The sequence below is a fragment of the Mus pahari genome, chromosome 2, assembly GCF_900095145.1.
Source record: "Mus pahari chromosome 2, PAHARI_EIJ_v1.1, whole genome shotgun sequence".
In the NCBI taxonomy this organism is placed as follows: domain Eukaryota; kingdom Metazoa; phylum Chordata; class Mammalia; order Rodentia; family Muridae; genus Mus; species Mus pahari.
In genome coordinates, this window is record NC_034591.1 from 50,313,988 (window position 1) to 50,330,513 (window position 16,526).

At 37.2% G+C, this 16,526-nt stretch overlaps 1 protein-coding gene and 1 long non-coding RNA gene across 2 annotated transcripts in view; one reads left to right on the forward strand and one right to left on the reverse strand.

Annotated features, from left to right (window-relative positions):
* Copg2 (coatomer protein complex subunit gamma 2) overlaps positions 1-16,526 on the reverse strand; it is a 116,067-nt gene that overhangs the window by 25,214 nt on the left and 74,327 nt on the right. Inside the window, exons 13-20 of the mRNA XM_021190570.1 lie at positions 12,572-12,667; positions 11,751-11,994; positions 9,599-9,674; positions 8,590-8,693; positions 7,624-7,749; positions 6,957-7,019; positions 6,362-6,501; positions 5,584-5,755 (exon numbers count right to left, since the gene is read on the reverse strand). Of these exons, the coding sequence (XP_021046229.1) occupies positions 5,584-5,755; positions 6,362-6,501; positions 6,957-7,019; positions 7,624-7,749; positions 8,590-8,693; positions 9,599-9,674; positions 11,751-11,994; positions 12,572-12,667 (1,021 nt within the window). The remainder of the gene's footprint in view (positions 1-5,583; positions 5,756-6,361; positions 6,502-6,956; positions 7,020-7,623; positions 7,750-8,589; positions 8,694-9,598; positions 9,675-11,750; positions 11,995-12,571; positions 12,668-16,526) is intronic.
* Positions 13-4,864, forward strand: LOC115063392. Its single transcript, XR_003843232.1, has 2 exons — positions 13-92; positions 1,817-4,864. It is a non-coding gene; the product is annotated as an uncharacterized LOC115063392 (long non-coding RNA).

Below are 16,526 nucleotides of genomic sequence, written 5' to 3' on the forward strand. Positions count from 1 at the left end.
AGATTTGGTACAATCAGTTGGATGCAGAGAGAACCAAGTGAGGTGAAGCAGTGGGTGTGAGGACAGGTCAAGCTGGGGGTGCTGATGCACAGGTCTGTAGACTACACCGGAGCACCCCAGAGGCCATCTGAAGCAGCTTCAGGTGTTGAGAGTGTGACTCCACTTCTCTGAGCAGTGCAAGGTAAAGCAGGAGAAAGGGTTGACTGGGACCCAGGAGAAGTGTGAGGAAGTTGTAGTAGGTAGAGAGCAAGAGAGGAGCTGGGAGAGAGCAGGAGACAGTGCAGAGAGGCTCAGAGGAGTGAACCACAGCAAGCATGATGCACGAGTGAAGAAAAAGGGAAAAAGATGGAGTGTGGAATGTGGGTCAGTCAGCCCAGGGAGGAACAAGTCATGGTCTGAGTAAGCAGAGGAGGATGACAGTAGAGGAAGGAAACATCCGTAGTGGTGATCACGATACTCAGGACATGTTGGTACAGGATGTTAGAGGAGGTCACTGTGAGGTTCATCAGTTGGATGTGAAGGTCTCAATCAAGTAACTGACTTGCTTTAGTGTGACAGAACTAGGAAGCAGGCCGGCAGGACAGAGCTCAACTAGCATGGACTCAAGAAAGCAGTTTTAGACACAGAGGCTGACTATAATGTCAGGAATGGGTAAAGTTGGGAAGGAGCAGAGAAGGAGAAGACTGATGAGTTGATGCATTATTTAGACGGCAGCAGGGAGCATTAGCTCAGGAACTGTCCTGTAAGCACAGTGTTGGCAAAGGAGAAAGGAAGAATCTACAAGGAGGGCAGAAGGTACATAGTTTAAGACCTGCAGGAGGAAAGAACTCTCTGGCTTGCTACTGGAAGCTGGCATGTGATGCTGAACTGGCTTAGGGCAGCTGGCAAATTTCACAAGTTTGTGGTGAATTCAGTCAAGGTTGAGGGGCCACTATGGAAAACAATAAAGCAGATAGTAGAGTTCCCTAACTGAGATTCTTGGTAGATCTCAGGGGATAAGTTTGTTGGATAGATGGTATTAATGTCAGATTTTAACAGAAAAGATGAGCAAAAGCCCGGGGAGTTTGTAGAATGGAACTGTATGGTTTTTAGCAAAGGGACAAGAGTGGCTTGAATTAATTAGAGGAAACCAGGTGAGGTGCACCGTATAGACTCCTGCATAGACAACTGTTAGGCCACCTCAGAAATGTGGGACTGGACTCCTGGAGAGAGCCCAGTAAGAGTGTAGATATAAGATGTGTACAAATGGTGGAGGCACAGCTGGGTACCAATGCGAAACAGCCACTTCGTAGTTGACCTCTGAACCTGTGTTTCCACTGTTCAAGAGTGGCTGAAAAGAGAGAGGTGTGCTGTACAACAGAGAGACTGTGCAGGNGGGAAAAATGGAGCCAGTGATGTAGGGAAGCTCATGGAAGGAGGCGAGTGCTGAGGACTAGAAAGACAACTCAGGGACTAGAGTCCCCAGGGAGAGAGCTTCAGTTCAGCAGCATTAAGACAGCGTGGAAGTTAGAACCTCTGGAGACTGGGGTAGGCTATGCAGGCAGAAGACCAAAACACATGACAGGTAGAGGATCACGGTCAGAGTCAGAGGTTCCCTGAGAGCTTCATCAGAGTGTGAATGGGAGGATGTGAAAAGAAGCAGCACAGGTCACCGGGAGCCATGGACACAGAGTTCTAGAAGGATCATGAAGTTTGGGCCACAGAGACTGCTGGGTAGAGGGTGCAGATTTGGTACAATCAGTTGGATGCAGAGAGAACCAAGTGAGGTGAAGCAGTGGGTGTGAGGACAGGTCAAGCTGGGGGTGCTGATGCACAGGTCAGACTCAGGACTTAGAAAAGAAAAAAATGAGACATTTACTTCAGCTGTATCAACTATGGTTCTGGCAAAAAAGAAAAACATTACCTATAAAATAACTGGGAATACTATGTCAGTGAAAACCATGGACAAATGTCTAAGACAGTGTGTTAAAAATACACGATTGTCCCACAATGGTAGACCTAATCACCTAGGCTTTTATAGCTAGCTGAAGTTAGAGAGCACATGCACTCAGTGGAGCTTGTCCTAAATGCAGAGGTTGACAGTGATGGGAGCAGTGAGTGGAAATCAGGAAGTGATCAGATAGGGCTACCAAGACTTGGGAGTCCTCATGTTGATTGGAAGGTTCCAAGGAGTGTTGTTGATGAGGAAATAGGTAGCCGTAGAATGCCAACAAACATTTTTAATCTAACTGGTCACACCACTAATGCAAAATGAAAAGGCCAAGAGAGGACAAAACCAACAGAAGTTGTGGCTCACCCTTGATAATGGAGCCAGGGCAGGAAAGCAAAAGGCAGAATTCAGGGTTTCCAAAGTGGGTGGTGGTAATGTATCTCCAGGTTAAGCAAGGAATATTAGGCAGATTTTCAAAGACTAAGCAGAGTCCTTTTTATAAGAGAAGCAAGTCAGTAAGTAACCCATCCTTTATTTAGTGAAGAAACAACTTCACTAATTTAGAAAACAGAAGAATATTAAAGACAAACAAAAGAAAGTAGTAGGACTATCACATAGTTAAGTATAAAATCAGAAAATGTGAGTTGGGTTTAGTGGCAAAAAGATCACAAGTTTATGGCCAACCTGGGATACAGAGGGAGACCCTGTCTTAGAAAAAAAAAAAAAAAAAGAATGAAAGAAAAAGGTTTAAAAAAAAAAGAAAAAGAAAAAGAAAAAGAAAAAAAGAAAAAAAGAAAAAGACAAAAAAAAAGGAACTATGAGAATTGAAAGAAAAGGTGGATACAGGTTGAATTATAATTAATATGGCCTACAACAAAATTCACATAGCCCCAATGGTAAAGGAGGCTATTTGCCTCCCTAAAAGTTTCATCAGGTATCAATGAATGGGTTGGGTAAGGGGAATAAATGGTTACAAAGAGATGAGTTTGAAAATGGCTTGATCAACAATCTTCAGAAACCAGTGTCTGATAGCCAAGGATGTTTATAGATTGAGCAAAGAAAGTTACAATCAATGAATAATATTCTGAAGAATACTGGAGGGCACATATCTTTTGAACTGTAGAAGAACTGATTTTAAAGATGCTAGTAGAAAAAAAATTAAGCCTAAAATTAAACAAAATATTGTGTGTTATTATGTTTGGTACCAGACGATACTTAAATAAAATAATTTGTCCAATTCGCAGATTTAATATGTGGTAGGGCCAGAATTAAAATCATTACCTTTATCTATTAAACCCATATTCCTTTCTAATATGCTTTATTATTTTCAAGTTGAAGGAAATCATAAATAAGAATTTCTATATTTTCCTTGTGACTGTAAGGAAAAAATATTTTTCTGAGATAAGATACATTTTAAAGTGATACGATTTTGAAGTGACTGGTAATTTTTAGAATATCTGCAATGGGAAAAAGTTAAATGTTAAAAAAAGAAAGACAGGAGGATGGGTATAGACTCTATTACCACCTATGTCCTGGTATTTCACATCGTTCATTGCAAAGTAGAGTTGAGATTGGCTACGGGCTAAAATTCATGAATTCTAATAAAAATAAAGAATAGAAAGAAGAAAGAAAGCATATGGTAGGTCAAACATAAAAGTGATGAAACAAGATTAGAGTTTATAGCCACATCCTGCCACTGATCAGAAAACCCTCTAAATCTAACATAAAGAAACATCTCTAATTGCCAAATTTTCACAAACAAAAGCCAAATAGTCCATAGCCAGCAGACCAAACATTCAAACCTCTGGGCTAATAACATGTAAGATCTGTTTTAAGAAGTTACCTCCTCAGTGAAGAGAGCTGAGGTGATCATATACTGTTCCTTTCTTTGTGAAGTGTTTAATGTTACTATTGTTTTCCTATATGTAACTACTGTAATTTCAATATTGTTGTTTTGTATATTTTGGTATTGTAAAACTGTGCTTATTCTTTTAATCCCATTCCCTGGTGTGTGGGTCCCCTGAGTTATCCAATATCAGAGTCCACCTAGTAGCTAGTACTGAGTATATACTAAGGAGCTAGTAATCTCAACTGGGAAGGGCTGGAGTTTTCAATGGGTTCAGATTTGCTTCCTATTGTAATTAAGTGTAAATTAATGGCATCCCTTAAAAATTAATAACACACAAGTTTAGTGAGAAGTACAGTGATTGTGGAAGAATTCTGAAGCAATGAAAGATGGCTATTGGAAAAAACAGAGTCTCCCAGGATGATGGCAAAGACATAGAACTGTATTAAGGCTGGACCCAGATATAAGTTTGTAACAGTAGCAAACAAAACTAGCTTTACTCGAGAGAGCAGAAAGTTTAAATACTGTCTAGCAGATCGATCTATCTATCTATCTATCTAGAGAGAAATCAGACCAGGAGAATAAAGTGAAACCACAAGGAAATGGAAGGTGAGAGAATTTCACAAAGGAATAAACAAAGTTATTAAATTTAAAGACAGATTACCAAAAGCTCAAAGGAGAAATGTCAGAGTCCAGATAGGAAAGTGCCTTTCCACCCAGGGTTATGGTTACAGATCCAAGTGGCTGTACAACACAAACACAGTTCCACTGGATCAAAGGGAACATCCTGGGATTCAGACTCAGCAATGGTGCCAACATGAATCTACCTCGTGCCAGAGTCTAAGTAGCTTTGTCTAGCACCCAACCCAGCTAAGATTGGTCAGCAGTTCCCATGAATGAACACTGAAGAATGGAGTTAGAAGAGGCTATAAGTCAGAACAAGCCCTAAATGTAACTGAATGATGACCAGGGAACTATTTACTAGTACTTTTATGATTTCTTGTAACTCTGTAACTTCTCTGATGTTTGTTAATATTGTTAATTTCTGTATTTCGTGTACTTACAAGTAGTAAAAACTTTAAATATTAGTGGTCTATGTGTGCTTATTTCTGTGAAAGTTGGGTCAGTTCTGCAATGAGTATGGGAAAACTGAGTTGGGTGGAGGTTCAAGTGGGATAGATTTCAACATTTATAAAGGACACACCATGGAGAACATCCAAAATCCTCAAAGTATAAATACTATCACTGGCACTAGCAATGGTCTCTCATTTAGACTCTTATGCCACTTCCACCCCACGACTGACCATAGGTCAAGTAAATGATAAGGCCTTTCTCAAATATGAAACACAAAATGGTTGACTAAGCTAATGAGGCTGAAACACTGTAGACTGTAGTCTTATGCTACAAGATGCTTAAAAGTGATGTATTTAAAAAGCCAACCATCTGCTAAATAACCATCTTTCCCCAGGAATCTTGGAAAGAAACATACTGATTCTTATAAGACATATCAGGTATTCATTCATGCTTACATTGTTTCAATAGAAAACCTGAATGCTTTTTAGGTTATTACTGTATACATTCAGTTCCTCTTTTAACATTATCATCAGCATTTTTTTCCTTACAGATTTAGTTTTGAAAGTAATACCTATATAATAGTAATCAATTTTATAAACACGCCCACCCCCAACATTAAATTCTGGAAAGAATTACATTCTTGAAAATTAAAAACTTGTCAAGACATTCTAAGAGCTCAAGAGGCGATGCACTTTAGACCACTAAGTATCTTCTCCCTTCTAAGAGTTAGTACCTGCTGTAGGATCTTCATCTGGCAATCGAACAAGTGTGTAGCATATTCCTGGCTGATTGTAAGCAAGGCTGGGAGCTGGGATGCAGCACAGCACTTCATAGGAATCAGATGGTTCCATCTGCACTGTTACTTTCTCCAGCAGCTGGTCATTTAGAGTGTTGGTACAGTCAAACTGAAAAGTCAGCAATAGAAAAGTTGTAAAGAATAAGAAATGCTTTCCAATAAGTGGTTTCTACTCACCCATAGTTCACAGTTCAGCTCTGGAATCTACTATACTCAACACTAAGTAGCACTGTAGGTCTCCTAAGGTTTTTCTTCTTTTTGTATTAGAGATTGAAGGTAGACCTTATACCTGCCATGAGTGTGCTCCCAATTGTCTCTGTGAAACACAGACAGGCTTATTGTGAGTGCTTTGTGCTGAGCCATCAGTGTGTGTCATCCTGAGTCTGTCTCTACTTCAAGGTGTTACAAATTAAGTTCTGTGAACAACACACTTAGTTTACCTTGTTGTTTAAATACTGATTTCTAAAAAATTATGCTGTATGTCTATTTTTGGAACATTTTAATCTTATATCTTTTTAGATTTTAGTTATCAAAAATAGCCCATCAGAGGAAGAAACTTAGTATACATATGAAAAGAAAACTCAAAGTGTTGCTCAGTCAATCCTTTATGAAAGGAACAAGAATCATAAACTACAGGGAAGTACTATTTGTCTCCAAGTGTAGCAGCTCGTACTTAAAGGCTCTAGAAGAACCAAGAGTTAGTTTGCTGTCTCACCTGGAATACAATATGGTCGGTAAACATGTGCTTCACACAGCGAACGAAATACTCTGTCTCTGCTTCTGTAAGCTGCACAGGCTCTGAAGACTTGAACAAGGGCCCCAGGCTCATAAACTCAGGAATGGCAGCCAACTGTTCTGTTAAGTACAAAGAGAAAGAAAATACAAGTCCAGTATGAAGAAGACAGGAAGAGACTTTATTAAAATGCTTTAGTTACCACAGAGTAGAAAGAGCGGTTCATTTCTATGGTTTTACTAAAAATTGAAAATTCAATTTGGGGATCTCTAAGCTTCTGTGAAATAATCCTTTAAGTTACCAAGTTTATATACTAGATTCTTATATGGAGGAGAGAAGAAGAAACTAAATTGCTAATTCTTTCCCTCTTAACCAACAAAATATGCACAGGAATAACAGTCCCAGGTAGTAAATTAGTAACTGGAAAGTCCACAAACAGTAGGTAGTTCCAGCCACTGAAGCCTATGACACAGGAAAATGTACTGAATTGAGAATTAATCAAAATAAATAAAAGCAGTGGATGTTATTAATTTATAATTCCTAGGGATTAAAAATTATTGTATTCATAAAAATATACCTTGGAAAATGTCTTGTCTGGAAGGAGCCAACTTCTCTGACTTAGGAGTCACAAGTGTGATTTCTAGAAAGACAGAAATAAGCAGTTAAGTGAATTTTTTTCTACTTCTAACTGACCTTGTATACAGAAAGAAATGAAGGCAATAACTTCTAGCAGATACACAGTGGCAAACAGCTTCAAGTATTGTGATATTTTGTATTAAATAATTAAATTTTTTTTCAACTTAGGACATATTTCTTATTCTGGCTTTTGGGTAAAACCAAAGAGGCTTAAAATGAAAGTCTTAAATTTAAAAAATGTCATCTATCTTAGTACTAAAAGATCTCAAGGAATAAAAAAAAAATACATATTAAGAGAAAAAAATATGCCTGGTATGGTGGCACATTATGCCTTTAATGCCAGCACTTGGAAGACAAGGCAGGTAGATCTCCATGCGTTTCAGCTCGGCTTTGTCTATACAGTGAGCTCTAAGACAGGGCTATATAGAGAGACCCTGCCTCAAAAACCAAACAAACAAGAATAAAAAAAAATGAAAAGAGAAACTGTGCTATTTTTAAAAATCTTTTTCTAGTTTTATTTTCCAGGTTAGATGACATACTAATATTTACAAGTTTTTATGAAATTACTTACACACAGAAAAACTAATAGAGCTAAACAGTTCTGATACCTGACTTCTGTTCAAAGACAGGAGCCATAGCAAGAGGAACTGACTTCATATCAAAGGGTTTTTCTGAAGGCTCCAAAGTATACTGGTGTAAGGCCTTCTCCATCCCTGGTATAGAGACTGTCAGACCTAGAGACAGGAAAATCTCAGCATTATAACCTATTCGCAACAATCTGTAACGGTTAAGCTTTTTAAAGAAAGAGAAACATAACAAAAAACTATAGCCTAGTGGTTCTCAACCTGTGGGGATCAAAGTACGCTTTCTCGAGGGTTGTCTAAGACCATTAGAAAACACACATATTTGTATTCTAATTCGTAACAGTAGCAAAATTACAGTTATGAAGTGGCAAGAAAAATGTTACGGTAGGGTCACTACAATGTAAGGAACTGTATTAAAGGGTGGTAGGGGTCACTACAATGTAAGGAACTGTATTAAAGGGTGGTAGGGTCACTACAATGTAAGGAACTGTATTAAAGGGTTGCAGCATTAGGAAGGTATAGCCTACTTAATCTAACTAAAGATTATTAGAGACATCTGCCTCATAAACATATAAGCTGCTTTATTTCTTTCAAGGAAACATGGGAGCAAAGAATAAAAAATATCAAGAGAGTGCAAGCAATTCTCAGAAAATAAAATATCTTAGCTATATGGAAACAAGAAAAGCAGAAGAAGATGAAAATGGGGACAGCCATTTAAGAGGGAGCTTAAGAAGAACCAGGCATAAGCAATATTCTTTGGACCCTTTCATATTAAAAAAAATCTTCTTCTATATTATTTTATAGGAACTGCTATTACCAAATTAGAAAATGCCTTTATGAATATGGGTTTCCCTAGAAACAGAATTGCATTCAAAGATTTAAATCATTCAACTGCCTAAAGGAGTCAGTTAATACATGAATCAGCATAAAAATCATTTCTCATTTGACAAACAAATGTGCTATGTGTCCATAATCCTGAATCTCACTGACCATTGAAGATATAGGTAGCATTCAGGGCCATCTGTCTCTGCTGCAGCACATTCAGGTAGAAGGTAGCTCGGTCCCGTACCTCGTCATCAGTATCCATCATACACCTGATCAGAAAAAAATAGTATAGGCACGCTTCTGTCTATGTCATTGTATACAGAGATGTCCAACAGTCTCACCACCCACCTGAAGAGTGCAGCTGAGGTCATCTGATATGACTTTTATGACAAGAGTTCAATAATAGCTAACACGGGCTCCTAAAAATTCTTGAACTGTTATGAATTACTAAAGAAATGTTGCTATTTGAGAAGGCACTGAGATCACTAGGAAGAACACAATACCATGACATAATAATTTACAATCTAATCCTGAACCTGTAACTACATGAGCCGGACAAAGACTTAGCTTTTCTACAACTAAGAAATGGAAATGTTACACTTTCTAAGGATACAAAAAGAAAACTAGCACTCAAAATCCAGACAGCCATTGTTCAAATGGCAATCTGTTTTACTTAAACTAGTTAGTCTCAGTCTTTGGCTAATGAGTTAATTGCTTTAGTTATAAAATGCAATCACAAAATATTTGCTAAAAAGACCACCAACGTTTTTCCTTTCCTCGCCAACTAAGGAGGTATGGAGATCATAAAAGACTACTATCTTTAGCTTTTCACACCAATCATTTCACATCTCTTTTAAGTTAGTACCTACTGTACAAATTGAGGTACATAGGTTAAACCTTACTCTCTCAGTATCATTTAAAAGAAATCTAAAACTCAAATTTTGCACATAAATAATTACTAGAAAAAACAAACAAACAAACAACTGGACCCCCAAAACTCCATTTGCCCTGGACTAACTCTATCAGCTCTGCTCTTAGCACCTCAGTTTATCTGACACAGTACAAAGAGGTTTTTTGTTTGTTTGTTTGGTTGGTTTTTTTTTTTTTTTTTTTTTACTACTTAGCTACATGGAATTCTTATTTTCCAACAGCCAGCATTCATTCTTTTACATACCTTTGTAAGAGTACAAGGATGCTGGGGAGAAGGCTCTCATTCTGAGCCCCAAATTTAGCCAAAGCACTCACAGCAGCTATTGTGAAACACAAGATTAAGCAATGTAAATACTGGCTTCTCAGAGCTAAGCAATAAACATTCAAAAACAAATCAGACACTTGTGAAGTCAAGGCAGGAAGGTTACTCAAAGTCTGAGACCAGTTTAAGCTACAAAGTAAGACCTTGTATTAGAAACAAAACAAAACAAAACAAAAACACCGAAACTAAAAGCCAATTAGAGAAGCAGTTGGTATTCCATAGAAATAAAGTCTCTTGTTGTGTTGACAGTTTCTTGATCTTACTTAAGTATAAATAAAATAGTGAAGAATCTAGCAAACTCTATAGAGGAAGATTTCCCATTCAGCGAGGAAAAAGAATTATCTATCTATCTATCTATCTATCTATCTATCTATCTATCTATCTATCTATCCATCCATCCATCCATCCATCCATGATTCAGTTCAAATTTTAAACAACTAGCACCAAAAAACTATTATTAAAATTTCTTTCATTCAACAAAGATTCAATGCTCACCTGTATTTTACCTGGAAGTGTGGTAAGAGCTAAGGGGTAGAAAGATAAAAGACATGGTCTCTGACCTAAGGAGTGTGGGTGCAGTAAGAAAGACAGGTAAGTAAAGACTCTTTTGCCTAGTAAATCTCTGGTAAACTGTATCCAAGAGGCTAGGTAAGTACAGGGCTTAGGGAAGACAAAGATTTGAGACACTACTGCACTTAACTGTTTAGATTAGTTAGTTCAGCCAGAGGGAAAAGGCAGGACAAGAGAATTAGAAAGGAAAACAAATAAAAACATCCTGTGTCCTGAGCAGAAAGAGTTGCTATTAGACTTGAGTGAGAAAGGCTTAGTGTTGGACCCATGTTAGAGAGTGAAAGTAAAAGACAAGAGATAAACTAAAAACCATGTTAAGGTTTTAAAGGTTACATTATCACACATAGGTATAGGATATATGTGTAGTTTGTTTTTTTAAGATTTTGTACAAATTATTTTTAATTATATATATCCACCTGTGTGGCAGGTATGTATACATGAATGCTAGGGGAGGCCAGAAATATCAGATCCTCTGGGAACTGGAGTTACAGGTAGTTGTTATCCACATAATGTAGATGCTGGAAGCCAAACTCAGGTCCTTGGCAAGAGCAGTAAGTACTCCTGATGTTAAGTCAGGTCTCCAGCCCAAGTTTGCTATTTTAATGACCGCTCTTCACATTTAGCTAATAAATAATATCCGTGAAACTAGAAACAGATGTGCTAGGGATGAGAAATGAATGAAAGCCTAAAGCTGTACCCAGTGACATAAGGACAGGAGAATGAAGAATCAGGAAGGAAGAAAAGTGACAGCACTGTGGTAAAGAACAGAGGAAGGTTCAACTCTGTGACCTAAATCTGTCTTGTGAGAGTAGTATCAAGTGAAGATTTCAGATTGAATTAGTTTGAATTTCACATTACATTTGAGGGATGGTGTGAACATTCATATTCAGGAGTCAACAAAGCTCAAAAAAACAATCTAGAAGAATGTGAACTAAGATAAAAATATTAAGTAGTCTGACTGACCAGCTAACGTACATGTAATTTAAAAATGAAACAAGAAAGAATTTAACGAAGAGGGCCAAATTTTATTGAGCTGGAAAAAAAAAATGGACAAAGAACATATAAAGGCAACTAGTGATGTCATTTTTGAGTTTATCTGGAAACAAAGTATAAGGATAGATAAGGTAAGGAGTTTATAAGAGAAGGATCACAGGAGAATTTACCGATTCTAGTGTAATAGACCAGAAAGAATCACTTAAGATGTATATACGAAAACGTCTATACATAAATCCTATATACATTTTTACTTATGGTTTAAAGAAAAAATAGAGGCCCCACTATAGTATTCCTGTCACACTGAAAGGAAAGGGCTGTAGGTCTCTAATTAAAGGCAAAAATCTGTGTGGAAGTTGAAACACAAAAAAAGAGTTGTATATCTGGAACCAGGGTGTCTTCCAACATCATATCACAACATTAGGGAACCTGCAACTTCATTACTACTCTCTCGAATCACCTATTTTCAAAGACCAGCAATTACACCATTAGTTGTGTTCTAATGACTCACCAGCTCTGACAGCCTCATTCTCCAGGACCACCCTATTAAAAATGAATCTGATATACTTGGAGGGAACAGGAGTTCTAGGGCCCTCTTTGCCCAGTAAGTGGAGAATTTTAGTAGCCAAAACGGTGTGTTCACAGTCCTCAATGAATTCACAGAGGTGGGCTAGGCCAGCTTCTTTACTCTCAGGGTTCTCTTCCACAATGCTAATTATGCAGTCCACAATGGCCTTTTTATATTCAAAACCTCCCTGAGGAAAGAGAAGATAAAACTGCCATTTGCTCTAAAGACTTTTTTTTTTTTTTTTTTTTAAATTTTACCACCATCCACCACCAATGGTGTCCCCATTTTAAGGAACTCTTTAGAATTTTATTTTAAAGAAATGCTTATATTTCAAGATTCATGCTTATAATATTAAAATTTCAACTAACTTTTTAAAATTTAATATAACAATAAAAACAAAGTTTTTCTCCTTCAAGTGGGAAAATAATTAGCTGTGATAAATACAGCAGTTGGAATTCTGTATATGTTTACATGGTATATAGAAATGAGAAAGAAATATATTTAACACATGATAAAGAAATATGCTTAAAATACTAATGGGAGGTCCTGGGTTGAGTTGGAGAGTCTGCAGGAGCAGGTGAGGGGTGGACATTATTAAGATACATTGAATATATGCACTACAGCTTCAAAGAATAAAAAAATAAAGATACAAACCATGAAGAAGTGAGTTAAAAATAATAACAACAAAACACTGTGGTATTTAATAGCAACCGAGGGAATTTAAGAGAACAACTTCCTATGTTAAAACATAGACTACTACCTACATCATCTCGAAGCATGTTGGAAAGAAAAGTCATCATGACGCTGTGCTTCCGAGGGTACTTCTGACAGAGAGCACTGATGGCCTGTACAACCACCACCTGGAGGAAAGCAAAGGGCAGTCACAGGGGCTCAACACAGTCCTGGTACCGGGTTAGGACTTCAACATCAATAAGATAGCTTGTTCTCCTCTATAGTACTTTATACAGCTAAAAGGATTCCAATAAAAATAACAATAAAAATTTTATGAAACAAGGAAGCTTTATTTTGATAAGGAAAACAAATATACAAGCTTGGAAAACAGTAACAACAGCCTTGATGGGGAGGTAACAGCTGCTAACAGGGTCAACAAAGCTTATTAAAAACTGTGTGGCAATGGTGTGTACAAATAGATAAAAAAGTAGACAGAGAAATGCAGAGAGCAAGGACACATGGAACTTGACTAAAACACGAAAGTATAAGTGTATCTGAAGTGAACATGAGTGAATTCCTCCACAATGAGAAGTATAAGGATTTTAACAATGACTAAAAATCAGATGGAACAGACAAAAAGACTGATGAATATAACTACAACAATCCAAAAAAAACCATGAGCATTATAGAACCCATCCTAACAGAGGAGACAAATGGAAAACTGGGGGGAAAAGTAGCAACATGTTTCACATGTTTGTATCTTTAACATACGAGAAGTGTTAAAATATGGAAAAAAATAAAAGACAAAATCCTGTTTAAAAAAATGTGGTGGAAAAACTGAATAGGCATTTCACAGAGAGGTGTTAAATGACCTTTAGCAATACAGAAGATGGCTAGGCTGGGGAGATCAGGGGGTAATGTGCTTGCCAAGTAAGTGTGAGGACCCAAGTTTGGATGCAGCCCTGAGTATCCATAATTCCAATGCTCTTCCAGTGATTTAGATGGGAGGAGGACACAGGAGAGGCTTGGGATGCTGGTGGACAAGCTAGTTTGGTGAATGCAGTAGCAAGCAGAACCTGCCTCAAACAGACACCTAAGCTTGCCCTCTGGCCTTCAAACATATTCTAGCATATATGTACCCATGCCTACACACATACTTGCACACAAACATCATACAAGCACATACACAAGGATTTAAAAAAGGAAAGATATTTAATTTTCCTTATAATAACAGAAATTAAAACTACACATTGAACCATTATTTCTCATCCAAAAGGTTGGCAAACTACAACAGCTTAACATACACACACTACTGATAAGATTATTGGAAGCCATACATTTATACATTCCTGGCAGCATTTAGCATACTCTATGAATGATATATTTATTATATTTAGCTTTCATAACAAATATGTTTTGAAACACAGATCTAATGTTTAAAAAACACATGGTATACCTTGCAGCACTGTTCCTAAGTACAAAATAACTGCACATTACCCAAACAGAAGCCTTGTTTGTGTATATATATATAACTGCTGGGGTATTATGTAGCTGTAAAGGAAATGAGGCATATCTCCTTCAAAAAACTTAGCATGACTTCCATTTATCTTTAGGTTAAAAAAAGTACTGTACAAAAAGAGCACAACAGCATGCTATTTTTGATGTATAATAAAATAAGAACTATGCATGTATCTTATATTTATAAAAGGCATACTAAAGAAGACAAATGTGCAAGTGAATGAAGTTTTAAAAGGAGGTATGGGACATATGAGAGGAAGTCATACACTTTTAAATGTATTACAACTTCTTTGAATAGTATAGTGTTCTATGTTGCAAAAATGAAATAACAAAAAAATTAAAATGGGAGGGACAATACTAAAACTTAAAGCAAATTGAAACAAATTAATCTATTTGCACTATAAAAGATTTATGGCAATTGTACTAAAATAAAAGAATTAATTCAAATAATATAGTTGATATTCAACCAGTCATTAGGAACCATTATAGTTCTCATATGATTCACCTAGAAAACAGCAATAGTTAACACTAGAGTACTCTTAGCTTTTTATCATTTTATTTATACCTCACAACTACTCTATGGGAATAGAATTATTATCATCTCCTTGGTTTGGTCAAGGAAACTGAGGTAGCCAGTCACACATCTAATAGGTCAGAGAGTCAAACCTAGACATTTAGAGGCATTTTTTAACCATATAGATTCCTCCAAAATTAACTGTTTGATCTGACATTTTAAAATGAACCTTGTACATGCATTTCTATTGGGAATATACTTAGGAATAAAACTGGGCATGTATTCATTTAGCTTTAGTAAATACTGTCCATTTTTTCAAAATGACTGTACTTATATTTCCACTTAATATATGCTAGTTTTTATCTGCTTCATCTTCATCAAGGTAGGGAGTGTCCAAAAGACTTCCAACACAATATAGGTCATTGCTATTGCCCTAGACTGCTTCCTGAAACTTGAAGGTAAGATTCTGTTGCTGAAGACACCACACACTTTGGATACCAGGCTTTCACCCTTCTTTTAGGTAAATTGTTCAAGAAAGGGATCAATGCTTTTTTAACAAAAGCAATTTTTAGGTCTATATTTTATTTAGGGTAGTTTTGTCAGATGCAATGTTTGTTTTGGTAAAGGAAAGCAGGTTTATTTAAGACTGACCCTGAAGACAACAAAGCTGATACTTTATCTCAAGTTTCTATCTTCTGGGGCACTGGGAATATAAGGAACTTTTATTAGCCACAGGGCTCAGTAAGGTGATGTGCAAGAAATCCATGGGCTGAGTAGGGGTGTTCTTTTTAGAAGCCATCTTAGTCTGTTTTTCTTCAAAGTTGATCTGAAACAACGTCTTAGGGTGCCATCTGCATTTTCTTTTTAGACTAATCAATGTATAAGAATGGGGCTAGGAGCAAAATATATGTAAAGGACGGGCCTTTAAAAGATAAAGGAAAGGCAATATTAAGTGGCAGTCAAGATGAGCCCACTGGTGCAGCAGTGAAAAGTCCAAGTCGTCCTGGGGATAACCAACCATTCTCTGATTGGATTTGCATCCTAGAAACTGTGTTAAGGTTCATATATGCTGCTGTCAGCTGTGCTCAGAGAAACTTCTTAATGTAGTAATTGGCAGTGACTACAGACAATTCATAACTGCTTAAGGTACTGGGAATAAATGGCTGTTGAATATACAGCCCCCTTAAAGGTGTGTGCACATGCACAGACACACACAAACATACCTTTTACTTGTGGAAGAAGGGGAAAAAGAATGTCAGGATAGGAGGGAGTGGTGTGGATTGCTGACTTCCAGGTTTGACAGAAGTACTGTACAGTTGAACTCATAGCAGCTGTTATCTGCACAAGATTGGGACCATTGCTATCTTATCATGAAAAGCAGAGAGGTTCATGGGGTTCTACCCATCTCTGAAGATTTATTTACAATTAGTGGTTGACAGGGAGGGTGAGAAATTTTCTTCAGTGGTGAAGCCACTGGTAAGGTGTTCATGTTCCTGTAAATAACCTTAAAGAAACTCACTGGAAGTATCCCTCCATGCATACACACATGTTCAACATGAAAGTAGAAGGGAGGACTGTTGGGGAAAAGAAGTAGGTTAGCAGGAAGTGGAGGAAGGCAAAGAGGGTATTGGTATGACTTTGTACATAATGTATGAAATGTGTACATATGTATTTGCTAATATAAACCAATAAAATGCAATGGCAAAAACAGATGAAGGAAAGGGGAGATGAAAGTTAACAAAGGTTAGTGCCAAGATGTGGGGGGCTAACACCCCTAATTATCTCACCTCCAACCCCAAAAACTGAATGTATCTTATGTTCTGAGGATTCTCCTAGATTTTCACGTTCACAGTATAGATATGGCTTTGCCTGTACTGTAATATTTTTGAGCATCAATTCTTTATTCTCTCTGCACGGGCTGTAGAATGCTCTCTGTAATGGCTGCTTCGTACTGAACACAGGTAAAGCTGGGGACTCAGGGGATGGAACATAAATACAAACTGTCTACTAGTTCC